The 19,878-nt window shown below is 37.2% G+C and overlaps 17 protein-coding genes across 17 annotated transcripts; 8 read left to right on the top strand and 9 right to left on the bottom strand.

Annotated features, from left to right (window-relative positions):
• Nucleotides 1–61: 61 nt before the first annotated feature.
• M896_020740 (uncharacterized protein) lies at nt 62–1,375 on the top strand (the record flags this gene model as incomplete). The annotated part of the gene is made up of 1 exon (XM_014708794.1): nt 62–1,375. The coding sequence occupies one exon, from the start codon at nt 62–64 to the stop codon at nt 1,373–1,375; it is 1,314 nt and encodes a 437-aa protein (XP_014564280.1).
• A 193-nt stretch (nt 1,376–1,568) lies between these two features.
• M896_020730 (uncharacterized protein) lies at nt 1,569–2,888 on the top strand (the record flags this gene model as incomplete). The annotated part of the gene is made up of 1 exon (XM_014708793.1): nt 1,569–2,888. The coding sequence occupies one exon, from the start codon at nt 1,569–1,571 to the stop codon at nt 2,886–2,888; it is 1,320 nt and encodes a 439-aa protein (XP_014564279.1).
• Nucleotides 2,889–3,038: 150 nt separating this feature from the next.
• M896_020720 (uncharacterized protein) lies at nt 3,039–3,512 on the top strand (the record flags this gene model as incomplete). Its single annotated transcript, XM_014708792.1, has 1 exon — nt 3,039–3,512. One exon carries the CDS (start codon nt 3,039–3,041, stop codon nt 3,510–3,512), a length of 474 nt encoding a protein of 157 aa, XP_014564278.1.
• Nucleotides 3,513–3,602: 90 nt separating this feature from the next.
• M896_020710 (Smp2-like plasmid maintenance protein) lies at nt 3,603–5,372 on the bottom strand (the record flags this gene model as incomplete). Its single annotated transcript, XM_014708791.1, has 1 exon — nt 3,603–5,372. The coding sequence occupies one exon, from the start codon at nt 5,370–5,372 to the stop codon at nt 3,603–3,605; it is 1,770 nt and encodes a 589-aa protein (XP_014564277.1).
• A 170-nt stretch (nt 5,373–5,542) lies between these two features.
• Nucleotides 5,543–6,139, top strand: M896_020700 (uncharacterized protein; the record flags this gene model as incomplete). The annotated part of the gene is made up of 1 exon (XM_014708790.1): nt 5,543–6,139. The coding sequence occupies one exon, from the start codon at nt 5,543–5,545 to the stop codon at nt 6,137–6,139; it is 597 nt and encodes a 198-aa protein (XP_014564276.1).
• A 74-nt stretch (nt 6,140–6,213) lies between these two features.
• Nucleotides 6,214–6,489, bottom strand: M896_020690 (uncharacterized protein; the record flags this gene model as incomplete). Its single annotated transcript, XM_014708789.1, has 1 exon — nt 6,214–6,489. One exon carries the CDS (start codon nt 6,487–6,489, stop codon nt 6,214–6,216), a length of 276 nt encoding a protein of 91 aa, XP_014564275.1.
• A 100-nt stretch (nt 6,490–6,589) lies between these two features.
• On the bottom strand, nt 6,590–6,979 carry M896_020680 (uncharacterized protein; the record flags this gene model as incomplete). The annotated part of the gene is made up of 1 exon (XM_014708788.1): nt 6,590–6,979. The coding sequence occupies one exon, from the start codon at nt 6,977–6,979 to the stop codon at nt 6,590–6,592; it is 390 nt and encodes a 129-aa protein (XP_014564274.1).
• Nucleotides 6,980–7,484: 505 nt separating this feature from the next.
• Nucleotides 7,485–8,702, bottom strand: M896_020670 (Sof1 domain-containing U3 snoRNP protein; the record flags this gene model as incomplete). Its single annotated transcript, XM_014708787.1, has 1 exon — nt 7,485–8,702. One exon carries the CDS (start codon nt 8,700–8,702, stop codon nt 7,485–7,487), a length of 1,218 nt encoding a protein of 405 aa, XP_014564273.1.
• Nucleotides 8,703–8,756: 54 nt separating this feature from the next.
• Nucleotides 8,757–9,488, top strand: M896_020660 (putative RNA-binding protein; the record flags this gene model as incomplete). The annotated part of the gene is made up of 1 exon (XM_014708786.1): nt 8,757–9,488. One exon carries the CDS (start codon nt 8,757–8,759, stop codon nt 9,486–9,488), a length of 732 nt encoding a protein of 243 aa, XP_014564272.1.
• A 58-nt stretch (nt 9,489–9,546) lies between these two features.
• On the bottom strand, nt 9,547–10,563 carry M896_020650 (GATA zinc finger domain-containing protein; the record flags this gene model as incomplete). Its single annotated transcript, XM_014708785.1, has 1 exon — nt 9,547–10,563. The coding sequence occupies one exon, from the start codon at nt 10,561–10,563 to the stop codon at nt 9,547–9,549; it is 1,017 nt and encodes a 338-aa protein (XP_014564271.1).
• A 224-nt stretch (nt 10,564–10,787) lies between these two features.
• On the top strand, nt 10,788–11,885 carry M896_020640 (uncharacterized protein; the record flags this gene model as incomplete). The annotated part of the gene is made up of 1 exon (XM_014708784.1): nt 10,788–11,885. The coding sequence occupies one exon, from the start codon at nt 10,788–10,790 to the stop codon at nt 11,883–11,885; it is 1,098 nt and encodes a 365-aa protein (XP_014564270.1).
• A 156-nt stretch (nt 11,886–12,041) lies between these two features.
• On the bottom strand, nt 12,042–12,431 carry M896_020630 (uncharacterized protein; the record flags this gene model as incomplete). Its single annotated transcript, XM_014708783.1, has 1 exon — nt 12,042–12,431. The coding sequence occupies one exon, from the start codon at nt 12,429–12,431 to the stop codon at nt 12,042–12,044; it is 390 nt and encodes a 129-aa protein (XP_014564269.1).
• A 138-nt stretch (nt 12,432–12,569) lies between these two features.
• M896_020620 (small subunit of replication factor C) lies at nt 12,570–13,484 on the top strand (the record flags this gene model as incomplete). Its single annotated transcript, XM_014708782.1, has 1 exon — nt 12,570–13,484. The coding sequence occupies one exon, from the start codon at nt 12,570–12,572 to the stop codon at nt 13,482–13,484; it is 915 nt and encodes a 304-aa protein (XP_014564268.1).
• Nucleotides 13,485–13,592: 108 nt separating this feature from the next.
• M896_020610 (uncharacterized protein) lies at nt 13,593–14,597 on the bottom strand (the record flags this gene model as incomplete). The annotated part of the gene is made up of 1 exon (XM_014708781.1): nt 13,593–14,597. One exon carries the CDS (start codon nt 14,595–14,597, stop codon nt 13,593–13,595), a length of 1,005 nt encoding a protein of 334 aa, XP_014564267.1.
• A 59-nt stretch (nt 14,598–14,656) lies between these two features.
• Nucleotides 14,657–14,965, top strand: M896_020600 (zinc finger domain-containing protein; the record flags this gene model as incomplete). The annotated part of the gene is made up of 1 exon (XM_014708780.1): nt 14,657–14,965. The coding sequence occupies one exon, from the start codon at nt 14,657–14,659 to the stop codon at nt 14,963–14,965; it is 309 nt and encodes a 102-aa protein (XP_014564266.1).
• Nucleotides 14,966–15,004: 39 nt separating this feature from the next.
• On the bottom strand, nt 15,005–16,621 carry M896_020590 (uncharacterized protein; the record flags this gene model as incomplete). The annotated part of the gene is made up of 1 exon (XM_014708779.1): nt 15,005–16,621. One exon carries the CDS (start codon nt 16,619–16,621, stop codon nt 15,005–15,007), a length of 1,617 nt encoding a protein of 538 aa, XP_014564265.1.
• Nucleotides 16,622–16,858: 237 nt separating this feature from the next.
• Nucleotides 16,859–19,810, bottom strand: M896_020580 (putative E1-E2 ATPase; the record flags this gene model as incomplete). Its single annotated transcript, XM_014708778.1, has 1 exon — nt 16,859–19,810. The coding sequence occupies one exon, from the start codon at nt 19,808–19,810 to the stop codon at nt 16,859–16,861; it is 2,952 nt and encodes a 983-aa protein (XP_014564264.1).
• Nucleotides 19,811–19,878: the final 68 nt, after the last annotated feature.

Raw genomic sequence — 19,878 nt, 5'->3', positions numbered from 1 at the left:
CATGTATATTGATGATGTGAAACATAACAGCAAATGTAAGCCTGTAGCAATACCATAAACAATGAAAATTATGTTTTTACTACCATTTGCATTCATGCAAGCAATCAACCTGGTTTTGCTGTATGAAAAGCCCGGATTAAAGGAAGCTAGGGAAATGTATCGGTATGTCATAGAACAAATGCTTGATAAATTCAACACACACTTTCATCAGTATGGGACAAAAATCAATCTTTTAGACTTCATGGCATATGATGATTACCTGATGAAGCCTGAGTATCAAAGTATATCGATCACTGGCGGAGACGAAAGTCTGGATACACGAATAGAAGCGTTGAAGGACATACCTGCAAACGTGATTCTTGTTGCATCTGCAAGTCCTGATGAAGAGCGTGAGAAGTATGTGTCAGAATCACCGTGCAACAGCAGGTTTGTTAGCAACATGGTCTCTAGCGATGTTCTTGAGGATGAGATGTTTACAAAGATTGTTTATGCAACGCTTTCCTGGATGCGTAACTTTTTCGGCATAGACGTACCTAATCCAGTCAAAGAGAAGAATCCAGATGTTTTTGATAAGTTTGCACGAGATGTGAATACGAATGAGTTTATGAAGATGCTTAAGCAATGCTCCAGAGATTCAAGTGCAAGGTTTGAAATATTTTCTAGAGCATTGAATTGGAATAGCCAGAAAGGGCTTGCAATAGATATAGAGACAGTTGATGCAGCAAAGGAAAAAGGAATTGAGATATCGAGTCCATTGAAGCTAGAGTCTAATTCAAATGACAAACAACAGATTCAAAGCGTTAAAGGAGCATCTATGATTGGTAATGGACTTGAAATGCAGAGCAATGCAGAATTGTTTGCAAATCAAAGTGAACAATCATATGGAGCAGACTTTGCGCAGGATTTGAAAAAAACGACTGATTGGGATTCTGATATGAATCACATGATGGATGAAAAACAGATGGTTTGGATAGCAAAAGGTGGAATAGAGCATGGTAGGGATAATGATATTAACATTAATCATTCTATACGAAATATACATACAAACAAGCCATCAGACAAATCTGAACGAATTTTGCAGAAAATAGACTCAAAAAGTTTACAAGCAATTGAAAATCAAGAATCACTGATAGAAGAGAAAATCCGAAATGAGTTACAAAGAATCATGCAACAGGAGTCGGATAAGATAAACAGACAAAAACCTGATGTAATGATTATTCCGAAAAAAACAACGCATGTCATTAAAACAGAGGAAGGCCCATCAGCAAGATTATTGTTTGGAAGAAGAGCTCCTTTCCTAAAAGATGGCTTGAATGCAGCAAGAAGAAGTTTAGATCAGGAAAGAACAACCACGTATAGAAAACCAAACCCTTGATCGGATGATCGTAAATTTGGAAACAGTAACTATTTTATTAAACCATAGCAATTATCTATAAGCTTGCTTTATTTTGAAACTCTGTTTTATATGTGACACCTGGCGATATGTGCAATCATAAAACATGATACAAAACGCCAGGAAATATGTTTCATGTACATGCAATAAATAAGAAATGAATTGAATCTAAACAATGAGATCTATGCTATTTGTAAAAATAGCAATGATACATGGTATTGCAATGACTAGTCCGATCTTAGAAATATTTCGTGGTAGTGAGCCTGAAGAGACTATAAGACATGATATTATGAAAACCCATCGTGATATACAGAATTACCTTGAAAGACAAGGTTCAGATGGCAGTAGAAATGATATTATGGAAGCTATTAAGAAAATTAATGACGAAATCGAGAAATTAGAAAGTCAAATAAATCAAAAAATAATAGCCAATAAGAATGAAAAAAGTGAATCACAGAAGAATATAAAAGATTTTATCGCTGAATTGGTCCAAGCCATTAATAAATTGGAACAATATCTAAAAGATTTCAATGGATCAGATACGGCAGAACAGAATGCTTTGAATCAAGAACTGAAGAAAAGCAAGGATAGGTTTGTTGCTGTTAGGAATTTACAAGAAGATGAAGAAGATGATCAAGGTTATGAATCTGAAAATGAAATTACAGAAGCCGATCATGATGATAAGACTGTTGAAACCCCAAATGCTAGAAGCTCTGCAGAAGAGGATCATGATGCTAATGATGTAGTAGACAGCAGAAATACAGTTACAGGTCCTAATAATGTAATGATCAAACAAAAATTGAGTGATCTTATTAATGCTGTGATGCGGAAAAGTAAACCTAGCTTAGATGATAAAGGCCAGAATAGTATTCAAACTTTAGAAAGTACAAATCCTGCAGAAGATGAAGAAGATGATCAAGGTTATGATGAACAAGAATATAAAATTACAAAAGCCAAACATAATAAGGCTGTTGAAACCCCAAATGCTAGAAGCTCTGCAGAAGATGATCAAGGTCATGAATCTGAAAATGAAATTACAGAAGCCAAACATAATAAGACTGTTGAAACCCCAAATGCTAGAAGCTCTGCAGAAGATGATCAAGATGAAGAAGATGATCAAGGTTATGGATCTGAAAATGAAATTACAAGAGCCAAACATAATAAGGGTGTTGAAAACCCAAATGCTAGAAGCTCTGCAGAAGATGATCAAGGACATGAATCTGAAAATGAAATTACAGAAGCCAAACATAATAAGACTGTTGAAACCCCAAATGCTAGAAGCTCTGCAGAAGATGATCAAGATGAAGAAGATGATCAAAAAGCCTCTCATCGTACTTCTGATAATATAACCAGGAAACCTAATTATGTAATGAGATTCAAAAATGGATCTCCAAATAACCATGAAAGTAGAAAAAGAAGAAAAAAGGAGAATGAATATCCATTACCTAATACAATGTCCCGTAAAAACAAAAGGCTAAGACGGAATCAAAGATAGCTTACAAGCTTTAAAATAAAATAATTTTGCGATAATAAGTATACTAAATAATAAACAATATTGAGATATTTGTATAAGGATACTGGTCAGATATGTTTACTATCATATGAAACACGAATGTAGATAAATACATGCAAGTGGAAACAAACAATGAGAGGTGTATTATGTATGGCATTGATATCCTTCTTTAGTATTGTTTGTGGTAAACAAATACTTAAACCAAAAGCAAATGAATATAATAAACAGGCTAACATGTATAACAATGGTACTACAGGATCCAAAAGAGTAATAACCCCTGATAGCAAACTTATTGAACATAGGAGTGCTGAAGATGAATCTACAGGTGATAGTAATGAAAGTGAAGATGAATCTACAGGTGATAGTAATGAAAGTGAAGATGAATCTGAATCTCAATACGATCTGCAAAAGGATTCTAAAGGCAACCTTGCTATAACTATAATAACCCCCGAAAAAACAATTATCCATGCCAATAATGAGGAATCAAAAGAAAAAAGACATAAATCTAAACCTTTATCTAAAAAATCTAAAAGAGTACTTGGTCGGAGTAGAAAGGCTAAAAAAAGAATGAGACAACAAGCAATGCAGTATATGAGATTAAAATAAATATTATGCCATCGTAAACAATTGTCTAATCATTTCTATAAAATTGCTCATAATTTTCTTAAGTTTATTATTCTAAGCCTTGTGTGATATTTACTGTGGCTTCCACCATGAAAAGTCGCTGAATGTATGGTCTATGAATGGAATGGTCTTGCTAGATAAATACGGGAACATGCTGTCCACAAAGTCATTCATCGTACGGTATGTCCCAGACAGCGTCTTCACAAGCTCAACATGCAGCTCTCCCTTATGATTGATTGTAAAAATCCTTGAAAGAGGAATCTCAAGCGCCTTGTACGTAATGACATCCGTAATTTTATTCCCAAACCCTGCAACAAAAGGATTCGTGCCCTTGAAAAGGTTTCTGATTGTTTTCAGGCATGCAATCTTGAAATCTTCAGGCCTTCTTATAATCAGCTCACGGTAAAGAGCGGCAAATACACCATCGGGCGATAGAATCACTGGCCCATCAGGTAGCCTGCATCCATCCTGGCATATGCTCTTGAGGTATGACTTTGTAGATGACGACTGCTCAAGGGGGCGTGCCGTCAGATAAACTATTTTATATCCATTCTTCACTATCTTTGTGTATAGCGATGCAACTCCGTTGTGTGTCCAATCCTTTCCCATCATTCCATACACATGCCCCCACACATCACTCTTCGTTATTGTTCCATCAATATCAGAAACTATTATCTTCGAATCACTCCTCCACAGGTATATATTTCCCTCCAACTGCTTGTCAAGTCCTCCTATCTTGAAAACCACCTGATTTCTCCCCTCATTGAGATTTAGCATTCGGAGCTCTGCAGAGTCAAGCTTCAATGAAAAGGATACGTCTCTCTTTATTATCTTCTTGGTTCCAAATATATTCCATCCAAGCACTCTGTTGTGTTCGTTCTCTAGTATCTTCATCATCCTTTTTGCTTTGTTGATCTTCAGCCCTCGGATCTCAAAAAACATCTTGCAGAAAATGTCATATGGCAGGTAAAACCTGAAGTTGCACTTCTTGCATCCTTGGATCCTTGCAACAAGATTTGCTGTATTAGACACCTCGTCAACAAGAAAAATACCGAATGTAAAGTCCAATGAATTCTGGATCTTCTTGTTGGAGCACAATGAAAAAGACACGCTCGCGCCCGTGCATCCTTTACACTTCTTGTCACAAATTTTGTTGTTAGATGGAGGATAAAGATACAAGCCAGTAAAAATATGCAGAACTGATCGGTACCGTCCTATCAAAAACTCAAAATGCTCTGCAGAGTTTATCAAGTATCCAAACTTCACATATTTGTTTTTAAAGCCAATGTATGAGTCATCTTCCTCGTTGCGCAGCATTCTTCCATGCATCCGAGTCTTCAAGTTTTTGATCCTTTCCCTCTTTAGATATTGCTTAAACTCTGCATCCTCAATCTTCAAACTGTTTTCTTTGCACTGCAGCATCACATCGAAGTTCATAGTGTATGCGTCTGATTGCTTTCCAAGTGAAAGATTCTCAAGCCTTTTGTTCAGAATTAGCTCGTCATCAGAGTCAAATAACATCATTAGCTTGTTGTTATAATCAAGTACAACATCGTAATCTGCCACTGCCTCCTCCTCAGTACCTTTTTCAAAGCACAGGTCTCCCTGATTTGTTATCGACATTGTTATATCGCACATCTTCCCATTGACAAAAAGATGCACAACCTGGCTGTTTGCCCCATAGAAGTAAAGCCTTCCAAACCTCAACTGAAATTCAGTGCATTTCAGGCATCCGTCCGCCCCTTCAACAACAATCACATCGTTAACACCACTTAATGTGATTGGGTTGATGTTGTTATACAACCCAGAGACAGATGTGATGAGCTTGTGAACTATACCCATGTTTCAGGGTTTATGCTGTATGCATTTATGTAATAGCATTTGATTATGATTAGCTCTTCATTTGATGCATATGGTTATCGATCAATGCGATGTGAAGTGACTGTATGAAGTGGCTTGAGAATGATTTATTTACGACTCAACATGTTTGAGCAATTCTTCAAACCCATTCAATGAGTGAAGATGGCCCAAGGTTGTCAAAGCTCAAGCTTGCATACAAGAAAGCAATACAGGAAGTGCTCAAGGAAGAGAAGAAGATAAGGGGCATTCTCCTTGATCCTGAAACTGTTGTTGAAGACTCATTCTTCGTCAGTAACTCCAAAATAGAAGATTCAATTCATGAACCACAGTGTACGGATGAAGATGCCATAAACAAGGCAGTAAAACAAATATTTCTTGGTCTCAAGTCAAAGCTTTCTGATGCATTCAAAAAGAAAGTATCTGAGTACAGCATTGGAAGTAAGTTAAATCATCTAGACAAGGAAATAACAAAAGAAAACAAACACAGTAAAGATATAACCTGCACTGAATACATAAGAGAAATATTTGAATCGTATCTCGTAGATCCAAAGTTAAACTACATAAGATACATCGAGGAAGCAAAGAACGAATCATCAGAACGCATCAAGACAATAAGCAAAGAAATCAAAGGTATTAAAGAGAGCATTAAACAACTAAGAGAAGAAAACTCTGTTTATCATAAAACCTATGATGATTTAACAAGACATTTATTGGAAATTATGGAAAATAAAACTATAATTGATGTTTGACTAAGTCCAAGCATCATCATTTAAATAAAACTGCAATATTCTTCCTAAAATAAGTGTTATCATGCTTTTATTCCTTACTTCGTTAAAATATCCAGAATGATTTTTTTGATATCATTAAATGCCTCATGTGTCCTCACGCTACAAAACACAACCAGCTTCTTATTTGGCCTAATCTTGCTCCTTGAAATTTCATTCTTAAGTGATTCGTCGTACAAATGCATTCTTTCCTCTCCTTGGTTTATATATATGAATGCATGTGTACTTGTCTCAAGAATTTTGATATCTGTATCAATATCCTGTACCTTTGTTGAAAAATCTATATATGCTGTTGCTCCTTCTCCATCATTCATTCCATATCGATCTCCAACAATCTTTATCCAAGTTCCACATTTATAACTTTGGTTTCATATCAAAACACAAGAAAATCAAATAAATCAGACACACTCAAATTCACTGCGACTTCCTTTCGTCCTCAACATCCACAAGATAGTAAGGGTACAGAAAAACCATCCATGCTAGTGTAAACACATCCAAAAACACCTCAGACAGAACCCTCATCTTACTATATATTCCATGAATCCCTCCATATATAAAAAACACGCCCTCTGCAAAAAAAGATGCTGCAATCATAATGTAGAACCTGGATTTTGTTATTCTCTTCAAAGACATCAGTCTTGCAAAGCTGAGCAGAAGCGCAATGTGCACATACGAGGGCTTCATACTCCTGATGCTATTCAGAAACCCGATACTGTTTCTATTGTTAACAATCAACAGATATGTGGCCTTAATTGCTGTGTGCGCCACCAGCCACTTAGGCAGTAGTCCTGGTTTGTTTGTCATGTATCAGGGTGTAAATGAACAGCGATTAATTCCTCATCAGCAATGCCTCAAATTAATATGTCTTTTGTTTTCATATGCATAGCCGCATAGATGCATAACCACATTCAAACAAAAACATAAAATCACAATCATACATTCAACTAAAGTACATCTCTTTGTATTTCACACGCCTCAACCAAATACATTGCATTCATATTTGTAATAAAATTTATCCCAAATGGCTCAGAAACCTCTAAAGAAGATCAAACTACAGAAGAATCCCACAAAGTATAAGAAAGCATCCAAGAAGATAAAAACAGAAAATGAGCTAATAACCAAAGAAATCAATAAGGCAATAGTTGAAAAATACACTTCGATGAACAAAGCAAACAAAAGGCAATCACGCAGATAGAAACTTGCATTAATGAAATATACGTCTTGCAATCATATTCAACTTGCATATAGCTGCATTATCACAGAAATTTGCATTCTTTCAGTAAACAATATTTATTTCATTGCACTAATTTTATTGGTTTTGACTCTCTCGCTTTGCCTTTCGTCTTTGTGCTGCTTCGTAAGATTCATGAATGTTCTTTAATGAAGTCTTCAATATATGAGGAAGGAATCTATGCCTGGATATCCTGTTGATCTCCTCTACATCTTTATACTTGTTGATTAGTGCCTTAGAGTACTCAAGATTGTCTTTCTCTTTTCTACTCAACGGGCCAGGGCGAATTGATGCATGGCTTCGCCACAGTCTTATCGATCCATCGTCACTTCCAGAAACAATAAACTGCGAATCATGCGAGTACTTCAGACCAAACACATTCTGCATCCGTTTTGCATGATAAACATCTCTGCTCTTTCTTTCATTTATCTCAAATATTCGTATTGTCTTATCGGAGCTTCCAGATGCTATTTCTACCCCAAGTGGATCAAATTCAACTGCAACCACTGCATTCGCATGTCCTCGGTAAACTCCACATGGATCCTGCAGATACCTTATATCATGATTGTACACACACCCGTCTTCATTTGCCGACACAAGAATATGTCCGTGCTTTGGATTGAATGCTACATCGTTTGTCTTTCCATTCCTTATCGTATCTATTTTTTCTCCAATCCTGCTGTCCAATAGTGTAAATCCCTTTTGCTGTCCAACACAAACAACATTAGGCATCACCAAGCTCGACTGGATACAGTACGAATGCTCTGTCTTTACACACTGCTTCCGATTTCCTTTTTCGATATCAAACACTTCAACGCCCATAAATGTCCCTGCATGCACATCTTTACCAATCTCCAGGCATACTATTTCAGACTTACATGCATAATTTATGTTATTATCAAGACATTTTACAAAAGCACCCTGGCCTGCATATAAATATCCATTCTGATCCATTCCAAGTCCCTTGATTGAATATTCACAATTGTATTCTCTGTTTGCTGTTCTATCATTCATGTTCCACACAAACAATTGGTTATCAAAACTGCCAGATGCAAACACAGGCTGGCTAGGATGTCTACACAGAACATGAATGCCTTCCTTGTGGTAAGATAACGCACAAATAAACGGTTTGCTCATCATTCTGTCTATCTTTGTTGCATTTAATGCCCGTATAAACTCTCTTTCTCTCATCAAAGGATGATGCTCCTCATTCTTCGAGAACTTAACGTACTGCACGTCCCTTTTCCTTTCTTTCGATATCTCATTTGGCTTGTGATATATCGTGTTCACTTTCATCGACGTTGGGGCCAATTTGTTTGGAATTCTTGTTCGCATTGCATCCCTGCATCAATGAACAAACTGTTTGTAAGCAACTTTCCAGAATGTTACTTGGAAAAGGACATAGAACTGATATTCACTCCATTTGGAGACATAAAATCAATAAAAGTCGTGAAAGAACCTAGAGTATTTGCAATCGTTGAGTTTAGAACGTCTCAAGAGTGTGTAGCTGCAATTGAATCTATAAGAGGAAGAAGACTTTATGGATGCACAGACACACTGCAAGTAGAGCCTGCTTTTGATAGAAAGCGAAGGGTCGTTGTATCTGGGATTCCATTAGGAACACATCAACATGAGATTTCAGATTTTTTCAAATACTATGGCACTATAGAAAATGCCACACAAAACAATGATGGCCTTGTGATAGTTGATTATTCATTACAAAAAGATGCAGAGTATCTTCTTACATTAGAAGGGAAGGTTTCATTTAACCATAACACTACTAAGTTGTCAATCAAACCATTTTTAAAGAAAGAAAAAACTGATAGAGTCATAAGTCATGAAAGATCCATTTTTGTGTATAACTTACCAGCCAAGATGACTAACACTGACCTTAGAGAGTCGTTTGAGAAGTTTGGATGCATTTTTTCCTGCGGAGTATTGAGTGGAGGAAAGGGATTTGTTAATTATGACAGAGAGCTTTCTGCTCTCAAAGCCATCAGGCATATGGATGGAAAGAAGATTTCTGGAAAAAAAGCCAGGGTAGTGTTGAAGTCTATGAAAAAAGAGTTTTCTAGTAATTGATTGTAAAGTACAATAGAATAGTTTTATTACATTACAGGCCATCCATGAATGCCTTTAATTAGAGGTTTGATCTTGTGTTTGTATCATTTAAATCATTTACATCATTGTCACACTCATATTTTTTAGGATAGGCTTGCTTCTTATGGTTATAGTCTCTGGCGCCATAGCCGCCTTGTTGTACAATGTTTGGATAATGATTCTTACATTCAAACTCTGCGTTGATAGGCTTGTATGCTATATTTGATGTATACATGCCATAAACCGGATTGCATGTCATCTGCTGATGATAATAATTGTAGGCGTTACCATATTCACTAAACATTATGCTTTCAGGAGGACTACTGTAAACCTTATGGTATTGGCTATGTGCATCATTGTAAAGATCTTTGTATCCTTGTATTTGGATGCTAGTATTAAATCCGTTTTGATAACATTCCCTGATTGTGTTCTCTGGATACTTGCCTCCTCTTGTGTATGCAAGGCATTCATTACATAGATTAATCAATCTGCCGTTGATTTCAAAGGTTGAAAATTCACAATTGCATGATATACATGTGTTTGTTTTTGGTCCTTCTTTGATGTTTTTGGCTCTTGCACTAGATGCCATGGAATAAGGCCGCGTTCTTCCGTGCAGTTTTTGATATAACCCGCATGCGTTGCATAATAGAGACTTTCCATTGTCACCTCTTCTCCACGAGGGTGTACTTGTGGTTTGGCAATTTGAGCATACTCTTTGTTTGGCTTTTCTCCCGAATTCCTTGGTTGCAGGTACATTACTGTTTTGATGTACTTGTGTCGAGGCTTGCTTGCTACTCTTTAAGCTATCATTGTCTTGCTGCAAACCTGCTTCTGTGCAGCCATAAATATGATCTTTGATGGATTGATTCATTTTATGTTCTGCAATGCTGATGTTGTTTTGTGTTGTTCGATCAATAGCTGTAATTGGTGTAGGACATTCGGCTTCAGAATAGCTATTGTCAAGTTCATCAAGCTCTTCATGGCAAGAATCTCTCATTTTGAAGACGGAGACATCCACAAATCGATGGTCTCCACCTTCTTTGCCCGGGCATGTCATTGTTTGTTTCAAAAGCAATTATTATATAGTAGAAATTCACTTGATATTATTTATAGATTAATATGACGAAAATTTAATTCTGATATATTGGGCACGCGATGTTTGATTATGCAGTGCTTTATGCACTGTGGAACGACAACATGAATCCTCAGTTCATGCATTATATCTCAAACAGAAACATAAAACCGGCATAAAACAGGAAGCAAATAATTCAAAACAATCGAATGGCAGCAAGACTGAACAGGGAACTTGCTAGATATGAGCTTGAAAGCTATGCGGCTACAGAAACATCGGAGGCACGGACTGGCACAAGACAGGTGAATGCAGTTGAAAAAATGTCACTGCTTCCAGAAAAGAGCTTTGATGATCTTGTAATTGATGTTGTGAATGAACTGCACAGGAGAAAAGACATGCCGCATCTACCGCTTCAAAGTGCGATGCAAAAGAAGTTGTATAAGATCAAGGATGAGGGTTTTAGGAGTCTTGTTATGGATGTGTTAGCTGTATTATCACAGAAATCAGTTGAAGAAGGCAGTCTGTCAGGTGATGTTAATGGACTAATCGATAATATTGATAAAATGATAATATCTATTAAAAAAGACATGGAAAGCGAAGAGAGATCGGTAGAGGAGATATGCTCTGAAGATGACATCATTAAGAAAACATACATGTTTATATCACATGTTAGATGCATTCTAAGCAAGAATGGAGAAGATACGTTTCTTGCAGAACACATGATGGATCAGTTTAAGATGTTTTCTGATGACAGATGTGCTGATGGATTGAAGATGCTGTTAGACATAGATGTTTTTTTGAAAAAGTGCAATGATCTTGGGTACGAAAGGAATGAAGAATATAAGTACCATAGAGACAATATAGAACGGTTACTGCATTCAAACTTAAATTCAGGCATGAAAAAAAAGATGATTGCAGATGAGGCAGCAAAAATATATTCAATTGTTGCGATGGAGAACACCCGATTAAAAGAAGTTACAGAACGACACATGAGATCGAAGATTAACGAAGTGGTTGAAGTTCTATGCAGCATTAGGAAAGATGTACAGGAGGAAAAGGATATTGATGTGAGTGCATATGCAGCATGCATGGTAAGAATATCAAAAGAGTTTATGGCATTGGCAGTAGAAAGCGATTTTATGGATCAGGCAAATGAGTTTGAGCAGCTAAACCAGAGTTTAGAAACGCTTGAAAACATGTCTAAGGGTGAGTGCTATGATGAAGAACCATTGCTTGTGATGCTTTCGATTGCCAAGCTTGTGAAGGTTATTTTGGCACAAAGATGCACAAACCAGATGTCTGTGTAATGGTTCATATTAATACTGTTTGATTATTGTATGATGTGTTATTTATGCCATGATTTCTTCTAATGCATAAATAGAAATGAGCCTGAATAGCATATTGCCGAGTTGCATAGAGAATAAAAGCTTTAACTTATTTTGGATTTATTTTAATCAGAATGCTTAGAGAGAAAAGCTAAGGATTTCTGAATGATTACCTTGTTTATAAAAGCCATCAAGTTTGGGATTTCTAATTGGACGATCGTCATCAGAGATTATGAATTTGTCACCTTCTTTATAGGGCGTGTATTGTAGCTCTATGGTATTGGGCTTTTCATCATTCTTGATGAGCTTAAGGTTGTTGGTGTTTGTAAAGAATTCAAAGTTTAGTCCACCTTTGTCGTCTTCCCTTACAACATATGACATATTTTTGTATTCTGGAGATGCTTCTAAGGATTCAGACTTGTCTACACGGAGTGTTGTGCCACCGTAATCGAAGATCTTCTCATTGACGCTTAGCCTGTGGATTAGTTCCTTCCCATAAATGGCACCGATCAGAAACAGATATATCATACATTTGCAGATTGCATGTTTATTATATATTTGCAATGTATTTGTTTCATGAATTGATGAATTATTTCGCAGATATTAAAACATCGTTTGAAATATTTATGTGCACAATTACAGCAGATATGGTTTGTACCCTGAACAATGCAGCAATTAACAGAAAAGTATCGTCCTAGATCGTTACAGGAAATTGTTGGCAATAGAGAGGTTGTTGAGGCACTCTCTGCCATTTCATCTGCGGGGATTATTCCGCACATGTTGTTTTATGGTCCACCTGGAACTGGAAAGACAACAGCAATCCGGTCGATTGCTAGCAAGTTGCCAAAGGCAAGCGTGCTTGAGCTGAATGCAAGTGACGAACGAGGAATATCTACAGTCAGGGAAACAATTAAGGAATTTGCGTCAGCCTATTCAAAATCAGTTAAACTTGTTATTTTGGACGAGGCGGACATGATGAGCAGGGATGCACAAAATGCACTCAGAAGAATAATCGAAGACTTCAGTGCAAGCACAAGATTTTGCCTAATAGCCAATTACTCAAAGAAGATTATTCTGCCGATTATATCGAGATGCACCAAGTTTAGGTTTGGCCCTGTGAATCAGATGCAGCAGAGGATAAAAGAAATATGCATGAACGAAGACATCAGGTACACTGAAGAAGGTGTTGATGAAATAGCAAGGCTTTCTGCAGGAGACATGCGCAAGGCTGTTAATGACATCCAGGGTGTCTATTCGTCATTCGGTGTGGTTGATGAAAAGAATGTTCAACAATTCAACGGAACAGCACCAAAGAGTGTATATCTGAAAATTCTTAACGATCTAGTAACCATGAGTGCTACAGGCGGAAGAGAAATGCTTAATAGTGTGGTATTTGAATACAGACTCGATTGTAATGATCTTGTATCTAATCTGTGTGATATTGTAAGTAGAAGCAACCTTAGAAACAAAATGAAAATCTTAAAGAACTTAAGTGATGTGGAATACAGAGCATCAATCGGTTGTTCTGAGGATTTACAGTTAAATGCGATCATTGGCACATTCATACTCAATAGGGACTGATCCAGCAATCCAACAACATAACCACAATAAAACATGATAAACTTTTATTATAACTTTGGTAACAATACAAAAACATTTCAAGCAATCAACTTGCTTTGACTTAAACCCTCAAACCTCATAATATGGAAGAGATCCAGATATATTGCTATTGTATTTGCTCTTTGGATTTATATTTACAATCGTAGCTATTATAAATCCATTTGTTCCAATAATCAATGTCATGAATATCCCCAGCGGTATATATATCACAGCGCTTTTAAAGCCTGCCAATATCAATGAAAATGTGCTTATATAAAATATGGATGGGAGAGTTACACATGCATTCACAAACACCGAATATTTTCTATTGATATGGTTCCAAATCCCTTCTAAAAACAAAAGAGGCTTGATAAATGATGGAACAACATGTGTAACAAGCGTAGCAAACATCACTAATTTCCAAATTCTATCTATAAGTATTTTCTTTTTGTTAAAGTCTTCTGTTTGTCCTGATAATTTCCAAGAAAGTATTGAATTCAGCACAACTAATCCTTGTAATCCAACAAAAATGCATATAGGTATAGCCAAGCTCTTCACAGCACCATCTGCATACAGCATGTAATTGAAATACACCGCAATAACAAGAACAAAAGTTATTGAACGACATACTACGTTTTTGAGTTCATTGCCAAATCCATATACTTTAGAAAGCGATGCAATCGATCTAATCGCAGAAACAATGATTGCTACAGTTGCAATTCCTAAAGGAATACTCATATAGACACTCACACTTATTTCATGCGCAACTAGAAACGGTAGTACAAATAGCGCTATTTCAATCATTATACTCGCAAAAAAATACATCAAAACATTGAATCTATCAAATATTCTTGTGATTATGTACGAGTCCTTGCTTTGGAGCAGAAGTTGGATAGACAAATCTCCAAACATGTTGTAGAAACTTCTCTTGTGTTCATCCTTCAATATGGTGTATGCTTTATTTATCTCTGCAAATCCGGTTTGGTCGATCGCTTCTTGATTCCGGAAGTACTGTCTTGCTAGGAGACGATACGCATGCTCCACATCGTCCTTGGTTCCATTCTTTGGAATCCTTAGAACATCATACAAACTCATCAGAAGGGCTTGGGTCTTTCAAATTAAGGACTCGCTTTTGCACAAAAAATCATACCCACATGCCAAAGAAGCATATACAACACACCAAAAGCGGACATAAAGGTAGAATAAGGAGAACCAGAGCAATATTTGGGCAAAAGGCAATAGACCAAATCCAACTACAAGTGGCATCTCAGAAATCCATTCCATATGATCCAGAACTTCCCGGATGTGGACAGTTCTATTGCTACGAGTGTGATAGACACTTCATTTCAGAAAATGTTCTTAACGAGCATAAAAGAGCAGGCCCACACAAGCGAAGAGTTAGGGAAGTAAAGCAAGCGTCGCATTCCCAAAAAGATGCCGAGTGGGCAATTGGATTAACATGAGCGCCAATTGAATATCACAAAAATACAATTAAAATTGTATCAGCATAAATCAAAATCATTCTCATCCTCGCGCTCAATAATCTGCTGAAAATACTCATTTTCCTTCAGATGCTTATCAGCAGCTGCTTCTTTTCTTTTACGTGCCTTTTTAAATGGAAAAAGAATTCGTGCAACATTATAGCAATTCCTTCCAATAAACTCAATCATATCATAAAAATAAATGTCCAGAAATCGCATATTCAAGCATTTGTGTCTGCAAAATATACGTTTCCATTCACGCATTAAAGCAAGATACGATGGCTTATAGAAATATCGTTTGTCAACATCAATATACAGCCTTGAAAGAAGACATATAATCATCCTAGCTTCGCAGTCTATAAAGCAAGATTCGCTCGCATCTTCATTCAAGTTATTTTCACTCATCATCCTATCTTGATTGATCTCGTTTTCATTCGTCATTCCATATTTATTGAAGCTATTTCCATTCATCATCCTCATATCTTGATTAAGTTCAGGTTTACACATTATTCCATGTTCATTCAAACCATTTACATACTTTTCATTTGCACTATCTAATTTACATTGATCTAAGCATCTGCAATTGCTTCTACAAAACTCCAGAAGACCAAATATCTTACGGATTCTGACTTCTCCAAAATATCTTTTGTCAATCTTCCATTCAAAAAGCTCGTAATAGTTGTAAATAATCAGCGCACACTCCATCACCAAACACTTGTCTTTGGTTTCCAGTAGTTTGCATATCTCAATCATTAGATCTGCATCCTCAATCTTATCCAGATGCAGTACTGCAGAGCTCAATCTATTAAGATGTTGTAGGATCCTCCTATACAATCTAATCCCAAGGTAATTCCCTGCCATGACTAACTCCCTAAGCTCTTTAGAATCATATATTGCTGAATAATCCCAATCACAGAAGTTCAGCAGATGCAAGTTCATTTCAATCCCTAGAGAAATTAAGTCAAAAAAAGATGTGTTGTACAGGCTATCAAACACATCCCGGTGCAGCTTAAGGCCTTTCTTATGCATACATGGCGGTTCCTTCAGCACCACTACATTGTCTTCCTGAAAAACAATCTCAGGATCAAAGTGCCTTCGTCTTAGCTCATACATCACATCTTCTCTTCTTTTACCATGGCAAACACCATGTGCTCTGCTAATCCGATACGCAAATAATACCGAATACAGCCTTGCCGTTTCTTCACTCACTATTGAATTCAACAGGATAAAAAATCCTGAGTCATAAAGCATCTGAGCAAACATTATATTTTTTCCAATCGCCTGCTCACAGATCTCAATAATGCCTTCGGGCTCATTCAACAAGTTGTTCAGCAGCTCAGACATAAAATACCCTCCTTTAATTGTCACGAATGAGCAAGGAAGCAGGACAGAAGGAACACTCAGCATCTGCTTCACGATCTCAAACAACTCATTCCTGCATTCCAGATCACCCATCAGATAGACAAACTCCCTCTCCATAAATCGCCATTCTCCAAGAGCATTCAAAAGACTCGGATCCTCTTCCACAATCGAGATGATTTTCCTCAATACTTTTCTGCATTCAGGCGATGACTTGCATTTATCCATAAGCGACTGTTTCAAAATAAAAAGAACTCCCTTCATCTCATCATTTGCCATCGCTGGGTCTCATTCATGTAAATTTTACACTTCCAATCAATCCATCTAAAGCACGCTGGAATTTAACATTGATATAACTCTATATTATGAATCCTTTGACCAATATAACATATTCAATTCTATATCATGCATATTCACTTATATAACATATTCAAATGCAAAAAAACCTTTATTGATTTCATGCTGCTTTCTTGTATACTTCACCGTCTACTAAGATCATGAATTTTCAAGCCGACATCAAAGCATAAACATGTAGAAACACACCTTTTCAAATGTATAGCAAAGAAAAATGTCCATCACAAGCACCATATACACAAACTGCTTCAAATCTCCTATCTCCACAATCTCCATCTTCTGTCTAAGTTCTTCATTACTTCCTGAAACCAACTGCTGTATCAAAAATAGCAATATCAACAAACATCCAAGAAGCTTCTTATTCTCAATCAGGCTTTCTCGATAAGGCCTGCCTATGTAATTCACAAGAAATGTCGATATCTGCTGAGTAGTCGACAGGAAAAACAACGCAGAGTTCATCAGCGATGGCGAAAACTTCTCTTGGTAAACTGGCACTTCAATCTGTTTTATCCTTCTTATCATCACAAAGAAAGACCCAATATGCACACTCACCTGAAGAATCACAGAAAGTACAATATACGGGTTGATGATATTTGTTAACGGCCTTTTCTTGCTTATCTCTTTCAACGGCTGACTCTGTGTCAAAAACATAAACGCAAATCCTATGAGCAGCCCTGATGCAACAAGCTGTGTCTCTCCATACCTTACACCCATGCAGTCAAGCACACTCAGAGAAAATGCACTCACCAACGAATTCAATGCAAGAATCTTGTACATTTGCACCGTAGTCACCAACGCACTCCTTCCATACCTTATCACATCCAGCACAGATTCTAAGGATCCAGTCTTTGCAGTAAACGGCGCTGCCACACTCGCATCTCCAAGTCCTACCTTTGGCTCTGAAAGCTCTTTAGACATATTATCGATCGCTTCTTGTCTACCAATTCTTCCTTTAGCTCCAACACCATTCTTCTTTGCTTCCTTCTCATTCGTTTTAGAAACAGATGCCGCTTCCATAAGAGCTATTCCAACATGTGCACTCTTCAATGCACCAACATCATTCGTCCCGTCTCCACACATTAACGTGTAGCTCCCTGCATTCTTATACCTTTCAATAATCTTCTCCTTGTGTGTAGGATCTGCTCTTGCAAAAATCGATATTGAAAAAAAATCATCACTTTTAAGAGCCGCATCTATCTCATCTCCTTCAGCAGCTCTTCCAGATATCCCTATCCTCTTTGATACATTCTTCGCCGTCAGTGCATTGTCTCCTGTTATCATCACAACTTTATGCCCAGATGCATAAAGCGTATCAATAGTTTCCTTCACATTCTTCTTAAGCCTACAATCAAACAATAAAAACCCTGCAAATTCAAGGCCTTCCTCAACATCATCCCTATCATACTTCTCCTTCCTATCAAAATATTTGTGGCCAAGCGCAAGCACTCGATATCCCTCAGAAGCACTTTCTTCATACTCATCATACCACTCTGGCACATTCTTCAAATACTTCTTCACTGTTTCAGGCGCTCCTTTCATTCCCACAAACACTCTTTCATCAACCTCCGCAACCACACTCATTCGTTTAGTCTCAGACGAAAAAGAATATGTCTTTATGCTGCTGTACTTTCGTCCATTGCTCATTTCTTCCTTCTTCATATACTCATAAACAGCAACCTCCATTGGATCTCCTAATACATTTCCATTAATATTTAGTAGCGAATGGCAACTTGCAAGAACATCAACAGACTTTATCGTCTGATGCTTAATCCCAGCAACATCCATAGAAGTCTCAGTTAGTGTGCCTGTCTTGTCAAAACAGCACACATTCACCTTGCCTGCATATGGAATCCTAAACGGCTCCAAACAATAAACTCCCTTTCCAATCAATGCCCTTACACATCCATTTACTGCCATGCTTAGCTCCATTGGCAGTTCAGTAGGCACCACATTCGTAAGAATCAAAATAACCTCAAGAAGCAGTTTGTAATTAGACTTCCCAAGCTTCTTACCTTCACAATACGTGTAGAACGACGCAACTATTGCAAACATCAAAAGCGCAAAAATAAACACAAAGGCCTCCTTGTCATTCACAGTAACCTCCTCTGCACACATCATCTTGCGCACAAGATCTCCCTTCTCAGTCTCAAATCCAGTGTGCAGTACAAAACAAGTCAGTGGAGACTTGTTCATCATAACTATTTCTGTCCCTGCATAAAGGATGTGTCGTTTATCCCTGATTCTATCAAAAACTTCGGTAGACCCCCTTTCTGAAATGTCCTCTTTCATCAGTGGCACAGACTCTCCAGATAGCATTGCTTCATTAACTGCACATGCTCCATTAATCAGTAAAAGATCACATGGAACATTCACCAGTGAGTCGATTTCAATCACATCGCCAGGAAAAAGCTCAGAAGACATAATCCTCGTTCCTGGTGTCTCGGCTCTTCCTTTCTTCGATTCATACAAAAGTTTAACTTCTACACTTGAATGACTCATCTTCTTGAAGTTTCTGGCCGTCATCATCCTTTGGAATACAAGCCCAGACTCAAGAACAAAAAGCATAACAAGACTGAAGATCGCCTGGTACACGTATTCATCAAGACACCACAACAACCCTGAAAATACCTGAAACACAAATAGCGGAGACACTGCATGCTCAAAAAAAAGCTCCGAAAAAGTGGGAGGAACAATATCAAACTGGTTCTTCTTGAAGTGTCTGAGACGATGTCCTTCAACAAACTCATTGGTTCTGTCAGTCCATTTTGAAAAATATCCAAATGTCTTTTTTGTGTTTGCCCTCAGTCTGATCATTTTACCCTCCTCCAACATGTATCCAGACTTTTCAAACTCAAATGAATTATCCACAAGCTTGCATAACTTTCCTTCATACATTATGTAATCTCCGCTCTTTGTATTGCTTCGACTCATTGAAAACAGTACCCTAATCCTGCTCGACCAGAGTGCTGCAAGGAACATTCCTCCACACACAATAACAATAAGCACTGCCACTGCCTGTGTGTATGAAAATATCAAAAACAGAATAGGCATGATATACAAAGGAATCATTTGCACTCGTTTATGCAATGGTCTTTCATTGTATATCTCATACATTCAAGGGCCGCATTTTTGTAAAATTAACTTGTTTCTACATTCTATTACTAAACAATGGTTTAATCTAA

This window comes from Ordospora colligata, assembly GCF_000803265.1.
Source record: "Ordospora colligata OC4 chromosome Unknown contig_02, whole genome shotgun sequence".
Taxonomy (NCBI): domain Eukaryota; kingdom Fungi; phylum Microsporidia; family Ordosporidae; genus Ordospora; species Ordospora colligata.
The sequence above is the reverse complement of the archived record's forward strand: the minus strand, read 5'-3'. Positions and strand labels throughout refer to the sequence as shown.